At 39.2% G+C, this 21,413-nt stretch overlaps 1 protein-coding gene across 1 annotated transcript in view; it reads left to right on the top strand.

Moving 5' to 3' along the window:
• MSH2 (mutS homolog 2) overlaps positions 1–17,312 on the top strand; it is a 46,691-nt gene extending 29,379 nt beyond the window's left edge. The window contains exons 8-16 of the mRNA XM_027889905.1: positions 217–326; positions 2,491–2,614; positions 3,659–3,809; positions 6,742–6,839; positions 7,753–7,998; positions 9,503–9,707; positions 10,089–10,336; positions 14,344–14,516; positions 16,900–17,312. Of these exons, the coding sequence (XP_027745706.1) occupies positions 217–326; positions 2,491–2,614; positions 3,659–3,809; positions 6,742–6,839; positions 7,753–7,998; positions 9,503–9,707; positions 10,089–10,336; positions 14,344–14,516; positions 16,900–17,070 (1,526 nt within the window). The 3' untranslated portion in view covers positions 17,071–17,312. The remainder of the gene's footprint in view (positions 1–216; positions 327–2,490; positions 2,615–3,658; positions 3,810–6,741; positions 6,840–7,752; positions 7,999–9,502; positions 9,708–10,088; positions 10,337–14,343; positions 14,517–16,899) is intronic.
• The last annotated feature ends 4,101 nt before the right edge of the window (positions 17,313–21,413 follow it).

Genomic DNA, 21,413 nt, shown 5'->3' with positions numbered 1-21,413 from the left:
ATGAACAAAGATGACAGAATAGGTACAAACTCGATCAGAATGTAGGTGGGATAATGCCAATTTAGGAAAAGGTACACATGTTTCAGTGAAATAATCACAGCCCGTCTTAGTAAAAATTAACCAGCTTTGTAGTTGTGTTGTTTATCTGGGATAAGTGAATTCTGGAAAATTTGTGGCGTTTTGTGAATGATAATTTTTCTTGTTTGTTCTTAACAGGAGCTCACCAGATGTTGTTGTTGGCAGTGTTTATAACACCTCTTACTGATATCTGCTCTGACTTCTCAAAATTTCTGGAGATGATAGAGACAACATTGGACATGGATAAGGTATAGGCTGGTGTGTGGGAGGGGTTTACTTGGCAATTAAAGTTTCTTATTGAACTTTGCAATCTGCTCTACACTCACTAAATTTAATTGATCTTCTATATTAAGAAGTAAGTGATAATTTGTCTGTGGAATATATAAAGTCTGTTATTAGTATAGCAGTTGAATATCAACAGGATATTCACCTGCTATCTGAAATTATCTAGCCAATGAGAAAAGGCTCTGTATACATGGATGCTGAAACCATTTTTTCAAAACCTCATCAATATTAAAAGTGGAGAAGTAATTTTGTCATTTCTCTGCTTCTTTGTATTTTTAAAGTTACTGTGATATGTCTTATATCTAGAATGTAGCCAGAAGATGTTTATTACAATTTTTTTTGTTTGTTTCTAAGAAGTTCATTGGACTTGGTGCTATTAGATGGGATTAGGTCTTCATAACTAACAGTTTGCCTCTCTGAAAAATTATTGACTTAGGCTTAAAGACTGACTTTACTTTTCTCCCATTATATTTGTTAGAGAACTTATAAGATGGATTTTGAAATGGATATACTTGGTTAGAAACGTATTTAATGTTCCCCTCTCAGCAAGGTCTTCTGGTAATTTTGGTAAACTTGGGAAGTCTTTTAGGATTGCCATAAGTGTCAGTCTCAGTTGACTCTGGAAGTCTGAGATCTACCTAACCATGCCAGACGTGGTACAAGGGCAAGGTGTCGAACTTGTGGAAACTGCAGTGGCTTTAAAATTTTGAACACGCATACTTTTCTCCAAAGGCAGAAGCACTGCATTTTATCTCTTTGTGTTGTGTTATGCATCCATCAACTGCCTTCTACTGTTTATGGAAAAACTGCTTGATTGACATGTTGCTGTAATTTGTGATGTATGGTAATGAAGAAATTTATAGCTTTATACTAGTTACAGACCATCTGTTGATGCAGTTTGTGTGCCCTGGGACTCTGTTTTCTTTAAAACTAACAGCTGTTCTAAGCCTTCACCCTTCAGAGTCCAGCTCTTTAAACTTCTTTTCAGGTTCTACTTTAAAAGTGTTTTGTTGTCCTAAACAGAATAACAAGTCAGTTATTTTTAATCAAGTTCTGAGAATCTGGTATGTTGGATTTGATTTTTCCTCCCCTTCAAGATACTGGAAAATAGCTATAGATAAGCCAACGCTGGTTTTACCAGGAAGATAACCCTTGTCTATATGAACGTTAAAACTTGGACTTGAAATTTCTATTAGATTTTTAGGGAGTTCAAACGAAATAACCAGCTCTATTCTGAGTGCAATTGAAGGATAGGTTGTCATAGCAACTAAATTATGTCAATAATCCATTCTAATATAAAAAGAAACATCTGAGTTCAAAAAGCGTGGGATGTGGTTATTCATTTACCTAGCTGTAATAGAAGTTGAGAAACTGTCACTTCCATTCCTGTCTTTCACAGAATCATAAGGGGCCTTTGAAAAACCCTCTATTCCAACCTCCTCCTCAGCTTAGGGCAGCTTCAGTGTTTGTTGGTGCTTTCAGTGTACAGACACCTGGCAGTGAAAGCATGGGGAAGAGAGAGAAAAAAGATGAAATACAACTTATTTTATCTATGCCTATGGAAATGTTAAGCTTAGAAGGAACTGTACATGCTTTCCAACTCAAGAGCTGGGTTGAAACTGGGGAGGACTTGTGGTAATACTAAGTAGGTTCCTTCCATAACCTTTTGAATCTCTTTTGGGCAGGAATTACTGTTTCAGAAACTTCCATTTCCAAAGACTTCTTGTTTTGAAATGTCCCATCCTTTTACACTCTGGATTAGCTGCAAAAGTCCAGGCTAGCATACAGATTTCATTTCCCCTGACTTCTCTTTTTTCTTTGCCTACTGCTCAGTTACTTGTTTGTAAATAGGCAGGCAACTTCATTTCAGCAGAAAGGAGTCTGTTAAATTGGTATGTTTTGATTGTATAAAGTATATTATTTGAGAAAATGAGTGTTTGAGGTGTATTTGTTTTGCATTTGAATCAGACACCAACTATCATAAACAACATTGCATTACAAAATTACACATATTTTAAAAATTGAATACATGATTAAGTGAATTCATTTCACTGTGTATGATCAGGGAGGTAATTGTTATTTTATTGCCTCTGTTCATGTGAATTTTTTCTTGTTATTTTTCCCTAGGTGGAGAATCATGAATTTCTTGTCAAGTCTTCTTTTGATCCTAATTTAACAGAATTAAGAGAGAAGATGAATGAACTGGAAGAGCAAATGCAGTCCTTCCTAAAGACTGCAGCCAAAGAACTAGGTAGGGTTTGGAACTGCCTTTGATTTTTACCTCTTTTGTAAAATGTTTTGCCATGAAGTGATGAAAACTGGTACAGAGGAGTTAAGGTAAATTTGTATTATTTTGCTGTTGAATTGGTGTGACCGGTTGTCGCAGTACAATCTGTTGAAAACAGTGATTTTTGGTTTAGAACTTGGCCTTTTTTTTTTTCCAAAGCATTTCAGAAATTATCAAGTGTGTTGCAATATGCTGGAGAGTTCATTTTGTAGAACTGTAACTCGTCAAACTCTTGGCTAAGTCTAGTTCTGTTTTACATCCTTTGAGCATGTGCATTGAAACTTTTTTTCCCCCCTCTGTGCATTCTCCTGAGTGTCCATTCAGGGCATGCCAGTTTTCTTTTGATGTTTCTTTGCAAAATGTAATGTATAAGCAAATGAGACATTTAAAGAATTGATTATCCTATGCAAAAAAATTCCATGTGCAGCTGATGAATCAGGCATTCAAAGAGCAACTTCAAAAAACAAAAGCCACCAACTTTTAATGCAAATGTGGCAAGGAAAACCGGCAACACCATTTTAGGTTACACCTTTAAGGCCTTGCATATTCTTATTAGTCTTGATATTTTTTTTGTGTAAACAAGATACCTGGGTGAAAAGAAGGAGAGACAGGATTGTGTAGGGATGAGATGAGAATGAGAAATTTTACCAGCAGAAGTATGTGTTAGTAGAAGGAACACAAGAGTACAGGTGCTGTGCTTACAGCAGCAATGCAGACTGTCCTTGCAATTTGCTATGAACATTTTTCACTTTTTTGGAGAACTCATAGCAATGCAGTAATTGTGAGTCTGATTTGAATGTGCAGTTTGAGAGCATATCAGTGGAAGAGCAGAGAATGTATCAGTGTACTTCTGTTATGTCTGGGTATTTCTCATACCTGCAGTGGAACCAAAGCAAGTCTGCTGAATTAGCTTATCATGGAAACTGGGGAATAGTGAGCAGAAATAGGACAGGCTGCTGGATTTGTGATAATACAGTTGCTTTCTTTTTCTTTCTTTTCATCCAAAAGGTTTGGAAGCTGGCAAAAGTATCAAACTGGAGACAAATTCACAGTTTGGACATCACTTTCGAATAACTTGCAAGGAGGAGAAAGTTCTCCGTAACAATTCAAAATATACAATAGTTGATACACAGAAGAATGGTGTGAAATTCACCAACAGGTATAAGGTCATCGTGGTGCTTTTCCAAGCCTATTGTGAAAGTAATGGAATTGTTCCTTTATAATTACACTGATGAACTGGTTTCCCTACATCTTGAATGGCTGAATTTTCACGTTTTTAATTGGCTCACAGATTGAAATATTGAGCAAGACTGGCATGAGGGAAGAATAGTCATACAGTTTGTGTTAAAAGCTGCATTCCCCAATGCCAACTGTTAGCTATTTTTGGTCCTTTGACTTGGACTAATTCCTCCCTTTTAGCTGCAGCGAGTAGCGTAATTGCATTCACTGTGAGTGTTTATACAGGCACTTTTACAAGCTGCAGTAAGGAAAGAGCTATTTATGTTTATCACCAAATACGACATGCAGCAATTTTGTTGGTGATTACCTTTTTTTTGGTTCAAATCATGCTCTAATTTCTCTTAGTCCTATGTATTGGACATCAATTTTGATGCCTCTTTTGATTAAACTATTTAAAAATTTCAGTCTTCAGGCTAATTGATGCTGTTTCAATGTATCCTTGTCTGGACAGCAGTTCTGTCACAGGTCAGCCAAGCAAAAAGTCTATATTTTTTTGTTGAATTTTAGCTCTTTTAGATCATTCTAGAAGGAACAAGGACTACATTGGTCATCAGGTGTCTCTCTGTCCTTCAGTGTTTTTACTCAGAGCACATGAAATAGAAAGATATGCAGAATTGGGCAATAACTTTGGTTGAAGGCTTTCTCATATCCCTCACTCAAAGCAGATCCACTTTGGAAATTAGATCCTATTTCCAAGTTAGATGAGGTAGCCCAAGGCCTTGCCCAGGGGCCCATCCTTCAGCCATCCTTCACGGCCCAGTGGGGCACAAGTTCCAGTGCTGAATCACTCTTTGTGAAAACTTTTCTGATTGGATCTAATGAGAATTTTCCTTTCAGAAGCTTGGGGTCTTAGTATCTCATCCTTTTGCTGTGCACCTCCAAGAAAGATCTGGTGCCCCTTCCCTCAGGACTGACTTCAGATTCTCAGCTTGGGCAGGCATCTCTGTCAGCCTGTCCTTGTGTGCCATGTGCTCCAGCTCTGTATCTTTGTGTTGGCCATCTGCTCCAGGTTTGATCTCTCTCACAAGGAAGAAGAAAACAGAGACAGCTCTGCAGATATGGACTCACAAGTGCTGAAGAGAGGGGAAGAATTACTTCCTTCACCGTGCTGGATCCACTCTTGCTAGTGCAACCAGAATGTGCTTGGCCTTCTCTGCCTCAGGGCACACTGCTGCCTTGTGTTCAGCTTCTTGTCCACTGGTTCCCCAAAGTATTTTATTATTTTTTTTCATTGTTTGGACTACAGTCTCTACTGTTACGTGAAGTTATTTCATCCCAGGTGCAGGATTTTACATTTGCCTTTGCTGAAATTGTTATCCATCTATTTTTCAAGTCTGTAGATATCCCAATGGATATCTACAGCAGCCCTGTCCTCCAGCATACTGACAGCTCTCCTTCCTGGGTATTGTTCACAGTCTTTGAGAGTTTATTCAGCCCCATCATTCAGATTGTTAATCAAGGCATAAACAGAATCAGCCCCAGTATCAGCCCTAAGAAATGCCTCTAATAATCAGCCACTAATTGGACTTCAGCCTTCTGACAAGTCTGTCAATGGCAGGTCCCAGAGAAAACTAAATTTTAAGTCTCCTGCATGTGCTACCTGGAAGGGTAAAAGCAGCTGAGTTTAATATATTATGCAGTTTCAAACAAACCCTGTTTCTTACTGTTCTATGTATAACTGGTCCTGCTGGAATTAGCAGCAGAGAAGGGAGTTTACTGAGAGAGAGGTCTTGACTGACAAGTATGAGGAGCACTGCCTACAGGGCAAGCTTGGTTTCAAGACAGGGCTATTACCAATAGTGACTGTTTTCTGTTAATCACTCACTTTCATAATAATAACTCCTTTGCTTTGAAAAGGAAGGCAAACATATTGGTTCACACTAACCAATATGTTGGTGTATTTCACACCAATTTACTTAAATGAACAAAGTGTAAACCTTAATTACATTTTGTTTTAAGATTTGCTCAGAGGATATTTTTTAGAAACATTCCTCAAATTTAAAACAGCCTTTTCTGGTTCTAAATATGTTATGAATCTAAATGTATGGTGAAGTTAGGCTTTTCTGTAACTGAGAAGATGGTACTTAGAACCTATTCTGTGTCATCTGTTACTTTCCCTTAGGGAAGCAGCCCAGTGCATCACTAATAAAACAGACTTCTCTGTGCTTACTTGAGTTACAGTTGCTTCTGTTGGTGCTGCTAGAAGCACAAGGCTGACTTCAATTTATAGCGTGGATACACTACTTGAGTGTGTTTCTTAGTCTTGCAGACTCTGTTCCTTGTTTGAGAGATGAGCTTGGGAAAATTTAAGACTTGTTTAAACTCTTCTCTTGATTTCAGCTTGCCTTATTTTGAAGACTAGAACCTGTTTTTAGTGACAGTAGTTCACTGAGGTTTTTACTAAATGAAATAATTCATTGCCTTCAGCTCTGATAAGCCTGCTGTAGGACTCTGGGCTAATTACACAGTTGCCTAGCAGCAGTTCTCCTCTGCCAGTTCTGTAATGTGCCACATCCCATAGCAAAATGGCCAGAAGTTCAGCTTTAAGAGATAGTCCGTATCACATGGAGTGTCTATAACAAACAACTATTGTAAGGTTTTGAAGAATCATGTGTTGATGCTAGAATTGCTCTTTTGGCCCTTGTGGAGTGTTCTTCAACTTGGAATTAATCTTGCAGATATCCTGGTGTGAATGAATTGTAGATTAGTTGCTTTGTGGTCCTTGTGCTGAACCTTGCTTTTAAGACAGGTGGGGACAACTGGTATTGGCTCATAGATGAGGAGGCCAGAAGTTTGGGATTGGAGGTGAAGATGGAACACCACAGCTTCTAAATGTTACTGTTTTTTTACAGCAAACTGAGCTCTGTCAATGAAGAATATATAAGGAACAGAGAAGAGTATGAAGAGGCTCAGGATGCAATCGTTAAGGAAATCATTAGCATTGCTTCAGGTGAAAAAGCCAGTGTTGATGTGTATCACAGCGTGGAATGCTGGGAGGACTTGCAGTTACTTTGAGAGCCTTTTATAGAGAAGAACTGTAACATTCCCCACAGAATTAGTGTGAAAAGTGAGGTGTGGCTTTCAGACAGATGTTGGAAGTTTGAAATATGTTGTCCTTTGTGGCCAGACCCTTTCCTGGCATTGCTACAAGTGGGCAGTGATGAGGTGTATGCACATGCTAATCCCATTGAAGGGATAAAAATAAGCCCATAAGGGCCACATCCAGTCTCTTCTTAAACACCTCCAGGGATGGTGAATCCACCACCTTCCTGGGCAGCCCATTCCAATACCTGATTACCCTCTCTCTAAAGAATTTCTTCCTGACATCTAACCTAAACCGTCCCTGGAACAGCTTAAGCCCTCTTGTTTTACTGATAATTGCCTGGGAAAAGAGACCAACCCCCACCTGGCTTACAACCTCCTGTCAGGGAGTTGTAGAGAGTGATGAGGTCTCCCCTGAGCCTCTTCTTCTCCAGGCTAAACAACCCCAGCTCCCTCAGCCTCTCCTCACACGACTTGTGCTCAAGTCCCTTCACCAGCCTGGTTGCTCTTCTGTGGATCTGCTCCAGCACCTCACTGTCCTTCCTGAATGGCATGGGAACTTTAGGATTATATCCTAAATATATATATCCTAAATATATATATCCTAAATATATATATCCTATCAATATCCTTCCTTCAAGGCATGGGAACTTTAGAATTACATCTTAGACTCTCCCAGAAGGTGGCTGCCACCATGCACAAAATTGTTAATGCAGATAAACTAATTTTATGGGCTCGATATAGGCTTTAAGACACCTCTTCAGCAAGGGCAGAAAAATTTCTAACAGTAATGAATTTGTGTATCTCCCTAATCAAAACAGGTTATGCAGAGCCAATGCAGACCATGAATGATGTGATAGCTCAGTTAGACGCGATTGTCAGTTTTGCTCACGTGTCCAACGGAGCACCAGTGCCGTATGTCCGTCCCGTCATGCTGGAGAAGGGGCAGGGGAGGATTGTGCTGAAAGGTGCAAGGCATCCTTGCATCGAAATGCAGGATGAGGTGGCCTTCATCCCCAACGATGTTACATTTGAGAAGGGCAAGCAGATGTTCCACATTATTACTGGTAAATATTTCTGTTGTCTTTTTCTGTTTTATTTACTTTATGAATGTCTTGAGTATTTCCAATAATGATGTTTTTTTTTAAAAAATCTAACCAACAATAAGCAAAAGAAACCAGCAATCTAATAGAACTCTGTCACAACAATTTCTCTAATCAACAAAGGGTGAACAGCTAGCAAATTACTCATCTTTCTCTATGGGGAATAAGATTTAGCTCTGGAAAAGAGGGGAGGGTGTTTGTAAGCTACTGTTGTTTATTATACTAAAAAAAAGAAAATGTCCACAATATTTTTGTGAAATGTTGCCTTTGATTATGAGTATTCTACATGTTTCTGCACATCCAGGCATATTTCTCATCATCCAAACTAATATTAATGGATTTGGTTATTGTGATTGTAGTTATGGTGCACTCTTTGAAGAACGTGATCATTAATTTAGAAAGAGTCATTCATGAAGAGAGAGGGAGCTACCACAGTAAAAAAGAAGAATTTAATCCTTCCTTAATGTTTTCTTTGCCTTAGTGAATGTTACTCCACAAACCAGGCAACCTCAGGAGCTGGAGAACCTGAACCTGCTGAAGTGATTTGGAAAATTCCACTGGGCATCAATTGTACTGTAGCCACATAGACATCTTTTCTAGGCGAGATTTTAAGCAGCCTCTTTGTTAGTGGCTTTTTTTGTTAAGTATTAAGGTTGATTTTAAATGCAAAACATGTTTCAATGACTCTACCATTTTTTACCCTTTTCTCTGGTGTAATTAAGATCATTTTACTACACAGGAAAACATTTTTAGTGTTTACAGATTTAATTGAATCTTAATTTCCATCCATATGTCCTTGACTTACATTCTGTCGAGCAAAGATCTGAAATTAGAGAATGATTAATGAACACTTCTAAGATAATCAAAAAGAAAACCTGAAAATCTGAATAAATGCATGGTAAGACACTTGTTTTTCTGGTTAACAAAAGCATAAAATTGGTTTTAATGATCAATTTTCTGGAAAATAATTTTTATTTCATTTATACTTCATTAGAATTAACTTATTAGTATCTAGGTTTGCTAATTTTAAATCACCCGTTAGCTTGTACCCACTCTGTATCTAAGTTGTTTCCTTTTTACAGAGAAATTTTAATTGTTGTTTGAGGTGAAAACAAATTAATATTATTCTTGAACAGCAGTACTGATGACTTTTAGGTGATGACTGATGACATGTTTTAGATGACTGCTTATGCTTCTGAAAAGTCCTAAAACTTATGAAGGCTTCAAGTGCTCTCTGATCACTCTTCTTTTTGAAAAAGCACATTCAGCAAGACAAACAAACCAGCCTTGTTAGTACTGGAGCCACTTGTTGCACCTGTTAGACAAGTTTGCTGCTTTTTCCTGGCAAGAGACTAATACGTTTAACCATTCTTTGTTTTAATTTAGAGCTTGTTCTCCTCTAAAGGAACTGTTGAATTGTAAAAAGATTATGTTTTTCTAATTATTTCTTGCAAAATTTCTTCTTTAGGCCCTAACATGGGGGGAAAATCAACCTACATCCGGCAGACAGGGGTGATTGTTCTCATGGCCCAAATTGGGTGTTTTGTACCATGTGACTCTGCAGAAATAACCATTGTGGATTGTATCCTGGCTCGGGTGGGAGCAGGAGACAGTCAGCTGAAAGGCGTGTCTACTTTCATGGCTGAAATGCTGGAAACTGCTTCAATCCTTAGGCAAGTCCTGTGCTTATTTGGTTGTGTTGGTTGGGGTTGATGGGGAAGGAGGTGCTCTAAGAGAGATTCATTTAAGATTTTCTTTTTAACAGAAGAATCTCAGTGGAGGATCTCAAGGCCTTTTTAGCGGGTGCATAAGTTCTTGAAGTTGCCTTCTATTTATTTCAGTGGTCAATACAGAGCTGCTACCAGGAGGCCAAAGTCGGAATGGGCCAAAGAAACTAGTTTGGAATGATCTGTGTGACACTGTGTTTGTGGTTTTTTTATTTGTATGTTGTTTTGTAAACAGGAAAGGTGTTTTGCTTCTTCATAACTTGTGATGCCCCAATATCCTGAGTTTGTGTTGTTCTCAAACATTACAAAATGCTCTTGTGTTTTTAGGACAGCATCTGAAAACTCCCTGATAATTATTGATGAGCTGGGAAGAGGAACTTCTACCTACGATGGCTTTGGCTTAGCGTGGGCTATCTCAGAATACATTGCTAGCAAAATCTGTGCTTTCACTATGTTTGCTACACATTTCCATGAACTGACAGCTCTTGCTGACGAAGTGCCAACAGTAAATAACCTACATGTTACTGCTCTGACCACTGATGACACACTGACGATGCTTTATCGTGTCAAGGAAGGTGAGATGGTGTATATGGTGAATCAGAGTGAACTTCATTTTGCCCTGAGGGAGGATAAAGTCTTAAATTCATGTCATACTGCAGGGTTTGAGTTTATAATAGACACGTTCTTCTCTGTCCATAGAGTGTGTATGGCAGGAGTTCTGACCATGTGTGAACAGAGTTGCTGATGATTTTGATGATTATTAAGACTTCTAGGTTATTTTTGCCACTCAGGTCGGTGCTTTTGAGTCACTACCTTTTCCTTTTTAAAGGACTAGAGGATATGGTTCCAAAGGGTTATTTTCTGTTTTCTTAAATCAGCCATTTTAACATGCTGGTGGAAAATACTTATGTTCCTTAAACTGTTTTTTTTTTTTAAAGAAATGAGTACGATTTTTATGTACTGACAGTTTTTGATAATGTCTATTTCATTGTAATATGATTTAGTCTTATGTTGACCAGTTTATGCGGTAGTTTGATGTAGGAAAAATCATATGGTTTATTTTTAGCAAATGGCATCATAGTGAAACACTAAGTAGCCTGTTTTGTTAGTGTAAAATCAGTTAGATGTATTTAATTAAAACCCTTTAGTGGATCCAGTTATTCCTTCAGTGTTAAATTAAACAAAATTTTATTAGGCATAAATTTAATCTGTTCACTGCAATAAGCAGTTCCTCCTGCTTCTCTGTATCTCCAGTCATTATTTCTTGTTCCCTTCAGCAGGAGCCTGTATTTATGCTACATAAAGGAGGGCTGTGTAACTGTGGCTTGCAAGGTGTGCTTGTTTATGGCCCTCTAATTTAGCTGTCAACCCTACAGTGATTTTTTTATTGTTCTCGTTGGAGCATTTCAGTCAGGTTGGCAACCGCTGGACTGAGATTTTGATTTAAAATCTGGGCAGAGTACTGTTATTCTATGTTCTCATATAAAAATACCTCCTAATTTTCCTTTTCTGAGTTCCACAGCGAAGGAATGAGTTAGATGATGCTCAAATAGGTAGAACATGGCTCCTGTAGAACACTCTGGCTAGACTGGATCTGATCAACAGCTTACCTTGTGGAGTGGTTTTGTCTCAAAAAAGGAGTCATCGTTTCAGGAGTTAGGCTGTTATCTTTACTAAAACAGTTACTCAGTATCATCCATCCTTGTTAAGGCTAAGGAGCTAGTCCATGTCTCATCTCAGATCCTGGAGACTGATGTTTACTTATGTTTTTCGTTAAGGATTTAATCTTACTGGTACAATTGCTGAACTACATTCCTCATTTTAAAAGCTGTTTTGTTATACTGACATATCAGACACTTGCTTTTGCTTGCCTAGTTCATCCTAATAACTCTGCTTTTCATGAACAGTACATATTCAGTATGTATTATCTTGGAACTCTCTCCACTATTTCCTCATTTTTTTAGCCAATTTAGGAGTTTTCAGTTCATTCCTTCTGGCATATATTGTCCTGAAATGTAATTAGTATGCTGCCCAGCTATCAAATTTTACTGAGATGCTTTTAAAGATATTTTTTATAATCTTCACAGGCTATCACCATACTATTAAGTGTCCTTAGATAATTGGTAAATGTGTTTTTATATCCTGATCTGAGCCTCCCTGGAGTGGTACCATGCAAATTTTACTCCTGTGACATTACTAATTCACTATTTCTTACTCATTTCTTCTGGTTTTAAATCCATGAAATTACTTTATTTCTTGCCCTTTGATTACACGTATGACCATTTCTAATTTTGTATTCCCCTCTGGCTATAATCTTCCAATTAGATTTTGGATACTTTTCTGTAAAATTAGGAGACTGCTCTGAACAAGGGGAATCACAGCAGGACCAGAATTGCTGCTCTCCTCTGGTTTTACTGAGAGTCTGCTTACAGCTGGGTAGATTAGCTCTGGCTGCCACAGCCTTGTTTCTTTTAACTCTGTGTCCTTGCCTTTTGGGATCTTTATTCCCTTGGAAATGGTCTTGGTTATTAGTGCAGGGTGCTGTGGTCCTGGTACCCAACCTTGCCTGTGGAGAGGCAGTGTCTATGGTTCTTCCTGAGTTTGCTGTTTCCCATCTTCTCCAGCATATGTTGAGCTCCTTCCACCGAGTGACAGTTCAGAGCACTCTGAATGTGTTGCTCAAATCTGTGCTTAGAAGATGATTTAGTGTGGCATGGGAACTGAAGAAAAATGTAGTAATAAGTTGCTGCAAGCATACACTGAAACCATGAGTGGTTTTGGTGCAGCAGGAGCTGGTGATGTACAGTGTCTTCAAACAGGCCTTCTTTATTTAGATGCCTTATTTTGAGCACGTTGGCTGGGGAGGAAATTAATACACACTGTATCAAACCTTCTAAATCCTTTGGAATAGCAGCTCTTATGATAAAATCCCCTAATACTCCCCAGATAGTTGGATGAATTTTCTTTCTTCAACCCACTCGTTTTTTTTTTAATACCCATATTAACTCAACTATTCTGGTCCTGATAAAAATTCTAGAAGCCCAGTTTCATATTTTTCTTGAATCAGCTTTGCCATTTTTAGTCATACACACCTTTTTGCTGTACGTGCAATGTCTTTTCATTCCATCCATTTTCTTGGGAGTGCTATTGAGCATAGAGGCACAATAGTTTGTGTCTGTCTGTCTGTCTATCTATCTATCTATCTATCTATCTATCTATCTATCTATCTACAGAGGAGATACAACATTATGAAGCCTTCATCTTAAAATACCTGGTCTAAAATTGGATCTCTCTCCCATAAGTTTTTGCATTTAGTGTTGTGCTCTTTCCCTTTTGGAAGTGTTAAGTTGTTCTGACAAGGATGTGAGTATAGGCAGCTTGGATACAGCTGTGTTTTGAAACAAATAACAGGTTTCATGTCATTTGAAATGCATAACTAAATCTGAAATGCATGACAAGGAACTTTTTATACAGTATGTTCAACCCTGCCTTCATGCTTCAGGAGTGTGAGAAGATTACTGGAAGAGGAGACACAGAAAGTTCTGTTCCCCAGGCCTCTGCTCACGATTCTCTGAGCGAGAACTGAGTTAGCTTTGTGTCTGGGAAGGGGTGTGTTTTTAATCTAAAATCAAGGAGACTAGTTTCTGCTTAAAAATGTTAGTTTCCTTTTAAGAAATATTTAAGAGATTACAAGGTTAATAAAACAGAAAAAAATCTAAATGATAAGTTTTCCTTTACCTATTCTTTGGATACCTAGTATTTAATAGATGATTAGTTAACTGTCATTTTGCATGTGTAATTCATTTATTCATAACTCTTGGCTGGAGACCAGAATTAAAAGGATATAATATTTGTGGGAGGCCAAATGGAATTATGATAATGTAAACTAATGAAGTTGACAGATTTTATCAGAGGCTTTTGATATTGAAGTAAAAATTGTTTTATGTAACTGTGTATAATTTAGATATTTTGAGCAATTATGAGAACTTTTCTTTCTCAACGAAGTGTTATAAACCATGTATTAATTAAAATAAGTGTAAACTTAAAGTTGAAAGGTTTTGATATAATTAAAGGCGACTCCTGGAGACTGAGGAGTTATGTGGCACAGATGCAGAGGAGGAAAGGGATGTTTGATAGTGCAGCATTTTTAATATTTATGCATACACGCATATATATTTATATAAATAACTAATTTATATGTGTGAGAGATATATATTAAAAAAGAGGCAAATTACTGTATAGACTTGTGCTGAAGTGCTTTAATAAAAGTCATTATTCAATTTCATTCAAGTACTAGAGGGAAATTCTTTCTGCCTGAAGAATTTTCCATTTCTTCCTGAAGCACTTTGGAGCTCTGCAATTACCGCTCTAAGAGAGCTTAATTAAATAAGAGCATATTCTTTAGTCTGTGTTATCAGGTTTAGTCCAAAAGGTAAATCAGAAAGTGTTGGGGAGAACCAAATGATATTACACACTTAATTCTTCAGAACAGAGAACTATTACAAGATTGTTCATATAATTTCTGTGTAGCCATATTATCTTCTGAACATTCTTAACTCTTGGGTTATTTCTCTGCATCCAGGTGTTTGTGACCAGAGTTTCGGAATACATGTAGCGGAGTTGGCAGCTTTCCCAAAACACGTGATAGAAAGTGCAAGAGAGAAAGCCTTGGAGCTGGAGGAGTTTCAAAACATTGGCAAGTCCAAGGACTCTGAAGGAGAACCACCAGCCAAGAAACTATACAGAGAAAGAGAGGTTTGCTATCAGAAATGTTTTTAAATTTTTTTTTGCTGGAATAGCTCAAGCAAAATAGTATAAGGGTTCATATTCCCCCGACGCTTGAGGATAATTACCTTTAATACATTTTTCCATAACAAAATGTTTTAGCCATGAAGTTCATTAGGAATTGAAGAGATGTTCAGGAATAGTGCAGTTTTGATTTAGATGCATTTCAAGTTAACGTAGGCAAGAATTTTATCTGAAGACATAGTTGTGAGATTGAAACTATTTTTTTTTCTTAAAGAATAGTGATCACCAATTAGTATGATTGGCGAATAACTGGGGTCATACAAGGGACCATGTCTCTGCCTGACCTGTGGAGTTTTATTTATACTGTGAACCAAGCCAGAATTTTGTGTTCATCACTTTTGTTGACTATTTAGTTTGTGTGCAAAGTTCCTTGGGACAAAGCTTTTATTATAATTGTGTAGATTATTCTTAGCTCTGCAGTTGGATTGCACCTGGTTTTGCTTCCCCTTATATGAGGGCTCGTTAGTGCTGATTTCTTAAAGCTCAGTGTGTTCACATCACAGAAAAGCTGAGTACACTGCTCTCTCCTTTGTGCCTTTCTGTGTCCCATCAGTACTAAGACATCTCACAAGCTGATCATATCAAAGGACCTGGAATGTCTGATTTATAGATGTCATGAAGTTCTTACCATTTCACAGGAGAGAATTTTAGCTTGGCTTTCTCTACCCAACTGGGAAGTCAAATGTTCCCGGCTTTGCACAGTCTTTGAGCATAGATTGAGGAAACCCACATCTCAACATAGGTCTGATCATGTCTACATTGTATAATACAATTGTGTAATGTTGAGAGAACTGTTTTGTCTCTTCTCCCTTTGCCTTCTTTTTAAAGAAGCTTCATTAGCAGGCAGTGTAAAAGAAAACAAGGGCTTGCAGGAAGCTTTCTCAGGATACCCTGTGCCATCTTGTTGCTGGATTAAGAATCCTTCCAGTGACATCCGTGGCAGCCTTCTAGGGAATCCACGTGCTGCCTTATGGCTTGCATTGGTTTTCACCAGTAGTCAGGTCCTCCTTGCTGTGTGCATAGAAATCTGCTTATAGATCTTAGTTATGTGTCCCAGCAGTCAATCTGAAACTTCACAGCCTTGTACCTCATTTATCTCTTCCTGGCAATCTTGGTAATACTCCAGTGTATGGAAGCCTTGAAGTGTTAGTCTGTATCCAAAGCAGTTTCTACGTTTAAAAAGCCTTTGCTGTTATCTGTTACTTTATTTTCAATTTCAGAGGTCAACTGCATTTGTTCCTGGCTCAGTAAGTGGATCTGATGTTGTAGATGAACAATCTTTGTTTTGCTGTACTTTTACTACCAGGAGATTTTCTCTCCAGCTACCTCTGCTGCTCCACTCTTACCTTTCCTTTGTCAGCGTGCTAGATGTCATGGTGAAGAAATTTTCAGATTAGTTGGACCTGGCTGCATGGTCATACGTTGATGTAAATTAAATTGACATGGCAAACACTTGTGACAAATGTCATGTTTTATTCTTGGATATTTCAGTAATACCTAATATTTCATTAACTCTTTAGGCAATAGAATGGCAGAGTTTTAGATGTCTCACCCAGGCAATTTATCTGCCTTGGCTGACATCATGTTTAGAGGGAAAAGTGTGCTATTCCATTTCCAAGTGCTTGTGCACAGAAAACATACTCCATTAGCCTTAAATGGTAGGGGAAAATTAAGAAAACCTCTTAGTAGAATTCTAAAATAGAGAGGACTACACAAAATTCTGTATTATGGGCAAATTGTTTCCAATACAGGGATTCTGAATACTGTTCATTGAAATGTTTGTTCTTGCTATTCAATTCAGATTGTTTAGAAGTTCCACTTTGCCTGTTTGTGTAAAAGCATATGCATAAAGCTTAATTATCATCTGTTCTCCTTGGTGACGGCCACTCTCCAGTTGCTTGGTTACAGTTTGTTCTTTCCTTTTGCATATTGAAACATTGCTTTTGATTTACAGTCTCTCCTAAAAGTAACTAGATTGGATAACATGGCCATTCTTGTTGTTCCTGGCAATCCTCACCTCATGTGTCTGCACACTGGGATTAAATGTGGAACATATATATGACATCTCAATGCTAAGTATTGTACTTCTGCTGATCAACTGTTGCTTTTTGCTTAGGGATTGAAAGGGGAAAGAACTCCTGATACCAGTATAACTGGATTGTTCTGGTGTTGAGAACTTGATAGCAGGTGCAAAAATAAGCATGTTTTTTGCCTGCACCGAGTTTCTTCTGATGAACAGTACTTTGTATCTTTAGGGAATTTGCAAAAATCCTGCTTGCAATCTAAACATTCTTTCTGTTTTCTTTTACTTCTCTTCCCTCCATTTCAGGAAGGTGAAAAGATAATTCAGGATTTTCTTTGTCAAGTAAAAGCATTGCCCCTGACAGATATGTCCGAAGAAGACGTCAAAATCAAGCTGAAACAGCTGAGAAATGATGTGCTGGCAAAGAACAACAGTTTTGTGAATGAAATAGTTTCTCGAACAAAAGTTACATCATGATAGGTGTGAGAACAGCATACAGCTCTTGAAGCATATTTTGCATTGAAAGAACTGTAATTTTCTTGTCTTGTAGCTTTTATACCTTATGATACTTGTACTGATTTATGTAGGCATTTTTTTTCTTGGATTGTAATTATTTTGTAAAAAATTCTGAGCGCATTATGTGCCAGATTCCTGCTTTAGTTGTGACCACTGTGCTCTTCTAGAAGTTTTCAATAAAGTGCTTTTTCACATGGAGAGAATTATTGGCAGCACAAACAGAATGCGTCATATTTTACCGGAAGTGTTCTAGCAAGTGTAACAGTTGAGGTGGCATACACCAACACAGCCTTAAAACACAACAGTGCATACACAGAATGTTTGTCCTATATCATGATTGTTTTTTGTAGGATGCAATTACATTAATTAATTCATTGAAGATTTAGTAAGGCTATGTTAGTGCTCCATTAGAAAAAAACCCATCTAATCTAAGTGTGCTCAGGTGGCCAAGAAGGCCAGTGGCATCCAGACTTGTGTCAGAAATAGTTTGGCCAGCAGGACCAGGGCAGTGATTGTCCCCCTGTACTCGGCAGTGGTGAGGCCACACCTTCAATCCTGTGTCCAGTTCTGGGTCCCTCACTACAGGAAGGACATTGAGGTGCTGGAGCGTGTCCAGAGAAGGGCAACAGAGCTGGGGAAGGGTCTTGAGCACAAGTCTTGTGAGGAACAACTGAGGGAGCTGGAGAAAAGGAGGATCATGGGGCGACCTTATTGCTCTCTACAAGTACCTGAAAGAAGGGTGTAGTCAGGTGAATGCCAGTCTCTTCTCTCGGGTAACAAGCATCAAGACAAAAAGAAACAGCCTCAAGGTACTTAAAAGATGTGTAGACTTAGTGATATGGTTTAGTGCTGGGCTTGGCAGTGCCAAGTTAATGGCTGGACTTGATGACCTTGCAGTTCTTTTCCAACCAAATGTTTCTATGGTTTCCCAGAAATTTTTGCATGTGTCTCTGCACGGAGCTGAAGAGGGGTGGGATGGATAGGATTTTTTTTGTTTTCTCTGTGGATGATAAGGCTTGAGTCACATATACTGTGGGCCTGCTCTTCATGCCTGAGTGGTGATAAGTCTTGCATATTTTGGTGGGTTTGTAATGAAAGCAGAGGCTGGAGTGAAGTTACAGTTTAACTGGAAGTTCTGAGTTGGTCGTGATTTGTGAGGTCTGTCTACAAGGTGAGAATGCATTGATTTTTATCTAATGTACTTTTCTCATTGAGACAGTTTGAAAGCATGCTGGTACAAGTTTATTTTCTCCTTGAAATTTAGCATTTTAAATTGTAGCTCAAGAGCACTACCTATATTTAAAACTGTCAGTGTTGAAAGACTAATGGGAAAAGGTGTTTATCGCATGAGATGATGGGAATAAAATCTTGCTGAAGATGCTGGGCACACTTACTGTGTTCAGAGATTGCATCAGTGGGTGTGTGCTGAGGACAGCAGTGCTGCTGTTAAAGCTGTGTTGGATTAATGTGTTGCAGTGGTCTGCGTTTAAACATTCCAATAGTCACAGAGGTGTGACAAGGTGTGGTGTTCAACTTACTGTTGGATAATACTTGTTTGAAGTTAGACTAGAACTGGGACATCCTAGGTCTGCTTCTTAACAGAAGAACTAAAGGCTTGTTTGAGAGTTTTGAGTGCTGCATAACACCTTTTTGGTCTTAAAATTAAAGTGCATTCTACTTAAAAAAGACAAAAATAGACTTGCACTTACAAACAGCGCAGTTGATGCATGGTCTGGAAAAGTGTGTGAATGGAAAAATCTGTTACATAAAGTAATGAAAAATATAACTGGGTTTGCAAATTTGATTGGTTCAGGCATAAGCTATCCAAAAATGCAGCGTTATACATAAAATAGACAATGCGAATCAATTTTAGAGGATCAAATACTGCAGTGTTGGATCGAACTGCTTTAACTGTTGCTAGAAATGAGCAGTTCTTGTGAGTGACTGGAATGGCTGGTACTTACAGCCTCTTCCTGCATATGCTGAGATCCCTGTAGTCTGATCGGAGATGCCCCTTTATCCATGCCGTGTCCCTAACTGTGGGACAGGCATAAAACCATCAGTGGTTACCTCTTCTAGGAACTTCTCTGTTTTCCCCTTGACCCTGTCTGAGCCTTCAGTGTCTACAGCACTCTTAGCCAAGGAGTTGGAAAAGACCTCTAAGATCATCAAGTCCAACTGTTGGTCCTCACTGAGCTCCCACTTGCACGAGGGACCACTTCTGTGCTTTGAACCTGATTCCCAGTTTTATTCAGTCCCTCTTGTTCATATTCTTTGTGTCCACTCTTTCCGCTCTGGACATGGTGCATCAGTTCAGCAGGTGCAGTATGCTGAGGGAAGGCTGCTTTTATTTTTGTATTGCAATTCGAGGCTGGTAGAGCTGTTCCCCAGTAACCAGATTTGCCCACCTGAGGGTGAAAGCAGTGCCTGTGTGTTACCTGGGAGTGAAGGGGTACCCTGACTGGACCAGTTCCGTGCAGCACCTTCCCCTCTGTGCTTCAGGAAGGGAGTCGTGTATCTGCAGCAAAAAGGATTCACTTTTTCTCGTGCCCTTCAGCACTCACAAGGAAGAAGGGTAAAAGTTAATGGGATTTTAAAACTAATCTTTTGAACTATTTTCTCTTCTACACTGCACTTCCCCCTCCCTCTGAGTGTACTGCTGCTGCCGGATATAGGCAAGAGGAGATCAGGCAGGGTTAAGTCTCCATATGTCAGTGCTTCTTGCAAACTGGGTTACAGGTAGTGGGATTTCATGTGAGCAGGCGGATGGCTATTTTTGCTGGTTCCAATTTAGCTTTTTGTTCAGAAAAGTACTTATGAGACAGGAGCAATTCCAGAACCTGTCTGCTTATTACAGAGCTGTGCCAAGGATTCAGAGATTATCAAAGATTCAAAACAAAGTAATGTGGCTATTGAGGAGCAGTGAGGCCATGTACTCTCCACCTGGAATAAAGATGCAAGTTTCTCTTTGCTCATTCATTTGAAAAAGCTTGGCCTTGAATGCTTGCTGCAGGCAAGTGGTCTTTTTATACTGTGCCATTCCTGTTCATCTAGGGGTTTTATAAAAAAACCTGCATTAGATGGGGTAAAACAAGAGGGGACACGAGCAAACACTGCAGGAATTATTTTCCTTTGATTGTTTTACTGCCCTTTTAGTGATCAGGAGTTCAGAGTTCAACCGGGTTTTGTGCGGGAGCACCTGGTAGCCAGCCTGATGAGAAAGTGCTGGGTTTACCTCTTGGGTTGTGCAGGTGAGATGGCAGTCAGCAGGCTCCAGTTAGGATTGGGGGACTGGGGGATCAAGCTCACAAATCCAGGGAGACAGCCTGCTGGCTTTGGACTCGGCTGTGCATGTTCTAACTTGCAGCTCTGTGTGTTCATCTCATGTAATAATGCAGCCACTAAGTGGCTCTTAGTCTCTTTCCTCCACTGGAACTGAGGTGGTTTTGGAATCGGAAATGGCAGGAACGTGACTGATATGAGTCCTTGCCCGCTGGCAGCTGCACTGGCACTGCCTTAAGGAGACTTTATTCTTCAGGGAAAGCTTTGGATATCTGGATACTTTGGAGAAGTAGGCCCCCGTCAGTGGCCTGGCTTTGTTAACATAAGGACTTTGCAGTAGCACTTAGTAGATGTAGCTGGTCTGGGTTGATAACCACCCTGTAAGTGCCTGGGAGTGCTTGTGGTCCAACTTTCCTGGATTTAGGGAAGCCTGTGCAAGAGCTCATTGCTGTGCTGGAGGAGATGCTGCCTTTGCAGCTCAGCTGAGGTCTGAGATTGTGTGAGAAGCTTCATCTTGTTTGGTGCAAGATTAGGGTGACGGTTTAAACAGGTGTTCATGGCATTTAATGAGTTTTCAAACACACAACCAGTACATAGGCTGAGCAATTTCTATGGCTACAAAAGTGTGACAATTGGCCTTACTATTCTTCAGTGTGGCAGATTTATTTGAAAAATCAAGGAAGAGCAGTTGCTGCTTTGCATCTGAAGTAGTGTGAGGTTGTGCATTGAATGTTTTGCATCTTGCTGACCTGGGAACAAGGAATACCAGTGGCCTCAGGAGCCTGAAGCCTTAAAAGACAGTAGGAGAGGGGGCTGTCATTTCTGTGAGGTGGCTGCAGGTGAAACTTGCCTCTTTATGCTGCCTGTTTGGTGAAAAAGCCTTTTTTGCAGTTGTGTCTCAGATATTCCCGTTCCTCTCCCAGCCTCGCAGCTGCCTTTCCCAGCCTGTTGCTTTTGCTCTCCCTACTCCTGCCAGGCTCCTGCACTGTTCCTATACACAGAGGAGCACCTTGCAGTACTAC

This window comes from Empidonax traillii, unplaced genomic scaffold, assembly GCF_003031625.1.
Source record: "Empidonax traillii isolate 1590-97213 ecotype Southwest subspecies unplaced genomic scaffold, ASM303162v1 scaffold275:size1536655, whole genome shotgun sequence".
Taxonomy (NCBI): domain Eukaryota; kingdom Metazoa; phylum Chordata; class Aves; order Passeriformes; family Tyrannidae; genus Empidonax; species Empidonax traillii.
This window is presented reverse-complemented; position numbering and strand designations above follow the sequence as displayed.